The sequence below is a fragment of the Diabrotica undecimpunctata genome, chromosome 9, assembly GCF_040954645.1.
Source record: "Diabrotica undecimpunctata isolate CICGRU chromosome 9, icDiaUnde3, whole genome shotgun sequence".
NCBI classification, from domain to species: domain Eukaryota; kingdom Metazoa; phylum Arthropoda; class Insecta; order Coleoptera; family Chrysomelidae; genus Diabrotica; species Diabrotica undecimpunctata.
Genome location: NC_092811.1, coordinates 55,118,602 through 55,124,804, shown reverse-complemented (window position 1 = coordinate 55,124,804; position 6,203 = coordinate 55,118,602). Strand labels below are relative to the sequence as shown.

Here is a 6,203-nt window from a genome sequence, read left to right as displayed (position 1 = left end):
TGGAAATGGTTCATCTTATATTAAACTCCCAGAGTCTATTCAAAAAAAGCGTGCTTGCATTAATATAAAAAATTCAGATCAGGCTTGTTTTTATTGGGCAATAGTTAGTGCCTTCTATCCGGCTAAAGCAAATAAAGAACTTACGTCCTCATATCCATTTTATAGCACAGTATTAAAAACAGAAGACTTGGAGGCACCGATGCCGTTACATCAAATTTCAAAATTTGAAAAAATAAACAATGTATCAGTCAATGTATATGCTTTAGAATTGATAGAAAATAATAAAAATTCATTTTTCACAGTATACCCAGCAAGATTAACTAAAAAAGTAGTTGCCAAACATGTAAATCTTCTTTTAATTCAAAATCACTATTTTCCTAAATTAAACGATTATGAGGCACCTCCAGTGGATACTGATGATTCTGAAATTAAGTACCACTACTGCTATATTACTGACATATCTAGATTAGTTTCTAGTCAAGTAAATAAAAGCAGGCGCAAATTATTTCTTTGTAATAGATGTCTAAATTATTTTTCAACTGCAGAGAAATTGTCTGAACACGAAAAAATGTGTGCAGATATTAATAATTGTAAAATGTCTTTTCCTAAATATGATGTTGTTAGTTTTAAAAATTATACTTATAAACAAACAACGCCATTTGTCATATATGCAGATTTTGAGTGCATGTTAGAGAAAGTTACAGACCACAAATCACTTTTCACTAAAAAATATCAAAGACATATTCCGTATAGTGCTGGATACTATGTAAAATGCAGCTATGATGAAAAGTTGTCTTTTTTTAAAAGTTATAGAGGCAATGACTGCATGGAGTGGTTTGCTAGTGAATTGCCAAATTTAGCTCAAAGTATTAATTCAAAAATTAAGACAATAATACCAATGGAGGAAAAACCAAGTACCTGTGGGGCTACAGTGTGCCACATATGCGAAAAATGTTTTTCTTTCACAGATATCGTTGTCAGAGATCATGATCATTTTACGGGGGAGTTCAGAAATTACGCTCACCAAGCATGTAATTTAAATTTTAAAAAATTGTTTGTTGTCCCACTTATTTTTCATAATATGAGCGGATACGACGGGCACTTTATAATTTCTGAGTTAAGTAAAAAAGGAGATATTAGTCTACTTCCTATCAATAAAGAAAAATACATTTCATTTACACTTAACGATAAAGTTACTAATATAAAATTTCGATTTATTGATTCATTAAGATTTTTAGGAGCTTCTTTAGATGAATTAGCATCAATATTAGATAAAAATGACTTTAAAATTTGCAGTCGAGAATTTAGCAGTTTAAGTAGCGAAAATTTTAAATTAATAACTAAAAAAGGGGTTTTTTGTTATGATTTTATTGACTGTTGGGAAAAATTAGACATTACCGATTTACCTCCGATAGAGGCATTTTATAATAAACTAAACGATAAGAATCTTACAGATGAGCAATATACTCATGCTAAAACAGTTTGGGATGCATTTAGCATTGCAAATTTAGGTCAATATTCGGATTTGTATTTAAAGACTGATATTTTGCTTTTGGCAGATGTTTTTGAAAATTTTCGAAAAAAATGTTCAATAACTTATGGTTTAGATCCCGCATGGTACTACACAATGCCTGGTTATTCTTGGGATTGTATGTTGAAATACGTGGGGTGTAAGCTAGAGTTATTGCGTGACGTTGACATGATACTGTTTATTGAGAAAGCAATTCGTGGAGGAATTTCAGTATGTAGTGGCAGAATGTCGGAGGCTAATAATAAGTACATGCCTAAATATGACTCCACAAAGCCCTCAAAATACTTAATGTATTTTGATGTTAATAATTTATATGGGTGGGCTATGGGAGAGCCCTTACCCTACGAAGGATTTGAATGGATGGATGCCAACGACTTTAATGTTATGTCTATACCTGATGACTCTCCAGTAGGGTATATGTTACAAGTTGATTTGGACTACCCCCACAAATTACACGATCTTCACTCAGATTTTCCATTCGCTGCCGAACACCGCAAGGCTTTGGGTTCAAATCATACGAAACTAATGACAACACTTTATAATAAAAAAGAATATATCGTTCATTATAGAAATTTAAAACAAATGCTGGCTAATGGGTTAGTTTTAACAAAGATTCATAAAATTTTGAAATTTAAGCAGTCTGCGTGGCTGCGACCCTACATAGAATTAAACACTCGACTTAGAGCTACAGCTACAAACGATTTCGAAAGAAACCTCTATAAATTAGCAAATAATAGTGTATTTGGAAAGACAATGGAAAACATTAGGAAACATAGAATAGTAAAACTAGTCCGATCATGGAATGGGCGATATGGTGCCAAAAATTTAATTTCTAGTGCGCGGTTTCATAGCCGAAAAATATTTAATGAAAATTTAGTAGCTATAGAACTAATTAAATCAGATCTAGTTTTTAATAAACCTTTATACATTGGCATGACTGTTTTAGATATATCAAAATTATGTATGTACCAATTTCATTACGACTATATGCTCCCAAAATTGGGTGCAGATAAATGTAATTTAATGTATATGGATACCGATAGCTTTATTTATGAACTGTACTGTCATGATGCATATGAGGAAGTAATAAAACAAGATTTATCAAAATTTGATACATCTGATTACGCTGTAGATAATATATATAATATTCCTCGCGTAAATAAAAAAGTTTTAGGAGTAATGAAAGATGAAAATAAAGGAGAAATTATGCCAAAATTTGTGGGATTACGATCAAAAATGTATACTTTTAAAGTTCAATCCGGCCGAATCACTAAAAAAGCAAAAGGGACTAAATATAATATAGTAAAAAATGTTATAAAATTCGATGATTATGTAAACTGTTTAAATGATTTTAAGGAACAAACTGCTACTCAACGCTCCATTCAGTCATATTGCCATAACGTTTATAGTATAGAACAAACAAAAATTGCGCTAAGTCCTTATGATGATAAAAGATATTTAATTTCAAATAGTTTTAGAACGCTACCATGGGGGCATTACAGTATTTTAGAATAGATTTTTTTATTGCAGAAGAACGTTGAAATGTCTCACAGGTGTGTTACACCAGACCTATGGACTCCCGCTAATCTGCAACAAATAGCAGCCAATAAAATTTATTGGGCTGTAGTTGATGCTCATACAAAGACATTTCCGCTTTCAAGTGGAGAGTTATGTCAAATTCATCTTCACCATAATGTGATTGGTATTCAACGGGAGTTCAGTAAGCAAGAGCATGGATGTATCCTGAATTTTAAGATTCCCAAGCAAATACGATCTAGTTTAAACGTAAATTGTATAAGAGAAATAAAACTACAAATTGTGAAGAACTCTGAAAAAGTGATGTCATGTGGGTGTCAAAGATGCGGGGCTCCCTATGGATTCCCCCCAATTTACAAAAATAGCGAATACAATCCTAAGTAAATTGTCTAAGAGAAAACTACAAATTGCAAATATATAAAAATTGATTTTTTGAGACGAATTATGTTTATAAGCTACTATCTCTCTTTTGTACTAAACGCATAACAATATCCACGTGCTATCTCTCTCTTTCTTGTATATATATATATATTGTAAAATAGTTTGAAATATATATGTTAAGGTAAAATAAAAACTCTAAATTGGTATTTGTATTATTTATTTAAAATCATTAATTACCTTAATTTTATTAAAATGAAGCAATTCCCTAAGAGCATTATTTGTCATATCATCGGGCATTATAGAACAAAATGCATGCAATATTTGCAAGGGACTTAAACTATCTACAGTATTTTTACAAAAATCTATAACATTATAATAATATTTACAAAAGTTCATCTTTTTTAAACACTTTATACGAGGCAATATCACACTAGTGTTAAGTTCAACAATTTGCTTCACTTCTTCTTCATCCATATAGTACTCCACACCATACTTCTTAACAATAATGAATTTGCAATCATCGTAAACTATTGTCGTAACAGTGCAGTATTCTTCGCATGGAAAAGTTTGGGTGTTGTTGTCTTCAGTTGATTGGAAAAAATCAATTAGTTGTTGTGTGATGATTGAAATAAAGGATTTCCATTCGTATACGCTGAGTGATATTCTGCTGCTAGTTTTATATTGTTGAGATAAAATCACTGCAGGCATAAATGATCTTGCTGGGCTTATACCACATTGTACTTCATAGCCCGATAATGTGTATTTTGTTGCAAGCAGGTAGAAAAATTCTGATTTGGAGGCATCCTCATAATTTTTCAAAATTTTATTTAATCCATGACTATAGTCTAATCCATGACTGTCTTCTTCGCAGATAGACATATCATCGCAATCACTTGAATAAGAAGAATACCCACTATCTTGAGAACCCATGATAACTTTACTGACTTTGATTCTGAAGCATGAGTTCTTTTATATCCCCCTACTCCTTGTGGTATCTACCTCTTTTTTCAAAAATGTATTGCTACGCGGCGGATTAAAAAGTAGATCTTAAACTGTGTCATTAGCGTTAATCCAGCTGTTATGTTTGCTGTCCATACCAAGCCATTTCACATACATCTTATTACCTTTTCGTCTAAGTACTTTTTCAACGAGGTATATGTCTGGGCTTGATGTCTTCTGCATCTCTTCTTCGTAGAAGCCTCCACTTATCGGTGTACCTTGCATGTCTTCAAGCAAATATGTTATAGGATTTGTTATCTTAACTTGTACAATTTTAAATAATTCTGTAGTCCAATTAGGAGTGTAGGCCTTTTCGAAGAAATGTTTTGCCTTTGAAACACGTACAATGTCACCAACTTTAAATTTTCTCGGACCTGCAATCTTTAAATGGCTATAACTTTTGTTTAAAATAGCTTTTTCGTTGGACTTGTTGACCTGGGATGGTTTGTATCCTGTTTTGCTGTGTTTTGTATTGTTGTATTCTTCGGTGATTATAGGCAGAGCATCTAACCATTTGTATGATCCATGTAAACTAAAATACTTGTATAACTTTGCTTTTAACGTTCTAATAACTCTTTCACAAATGGCAGCTTTTTTGATCGTGTAGGTGCTGTAATGATTAATTCCGTGTTTTTTTCATTAAATTTTGAAATTTTCTGTTGTAAAATTCGGTTCCCTGATCAGATTGCAGGTTCTTCGGAAGTCGTCGAGTATGAGCGAGAATATCCGAAAATGCCCGAGTAATTTCCTCACCAGTCTTTGTTTTTAGAGGACGTGTCCAAACAAATTTTGAAAAACAATCAATTACAACTAGTATTAGTTTGTAATTTTTATTTTGGTGTGCATAAGGACGCATTTCAGCTAAATCCATCTGCCACAAATCATCGATTCCTTTGATTATTGTTCGTCGACGAGGATAGTTTTTTCGTGTCGGTTTATGCAATTCGTTCACCACTTGTTGCTTTTCTTTAGACATTTTCTGCACATCTACTATATCTAGATGAATATTACCTACTAAACTCTGTAATGTTTGCTCCACTTGTTTTAACCTCTCCATCTTTTAGGGTATATTTTTTACTGCGTTCTCTACATTTTTTAACCTCTCTTCCATCTTCATCTCGTTTATCATATTTTTTGCAATTGTTTCTGCAAAATCTTTTATATTTGTACTCATATCCTTTTTTAGTGTATTCAAATCATTTGACAATATTTTAGTAACCTTATCTATGTTGTTATATACTTCTTTTTTTAATACAACCATATCGTGTGCCGATGTTTTTATCAACTTAATTATCGTGTCATCCATATAATTTTTTAGTGTATTTTGACCATCTATAGCAGATTTTTGATTTGTATCCATATCCTTTTTTAGAGTATTAAAATTTTCATTAATTTTTTTTTCCAATCTTTGCTCGATAAGTGGAACTCTAGTTTTATAAAGGCCTGATCTTACTTCATTTATTTTGTAGGTTAAATTTGGAACTATGGTTGTATGAAACTCTTCTCTTACATCGTTTAGTCCGATGGTTAAATCCTGTATGCTTTTATCCGTATCCGTTTTTAGTGTATTCAGATCATCTTTGATTATTTTCTCAAACTTTTGTTCGAGAAGTGGAACTGTGGTTTCACGTATCTCGTTTATTTGATTATCGACATATCTTTTCGTAGCAGCATCGTCATTGTCTGATGGATCCTTGACATTGCAAATTTTCACGTTTTCGGCATTAATATTTCCGTCAGAAGTATGTGGAAATGT

General features: G+C 32.0%; 1 protein-coding gene across 1 annotated transcript; it reads right to left on the bottom strand.

Annotated features, from left to right (window-relative positions):
- Nucleotides 1–4,495: 4,495 nt before the first annotated feature.
- LOC140450812 (uncharacterized) lies at nt 4,496–5,504 on the bottom strand. The gene is made up of 2 exons (XM_072544486.1): nt 5,323–5,504; nt 4,496–5,057 (listed from the first exon to the last, which is right to left on the bottom strand). Exons 1-2 carry the CDS (start codon nt 5,502–5,504, stop codon nt 4,496–4,498), a joined length of 744 nt encoding a protein of 247 aa, XP_072400587.1.
- Between the last annotated feature and the right edge of the window lie 699 nt (nt 5,505–6,203).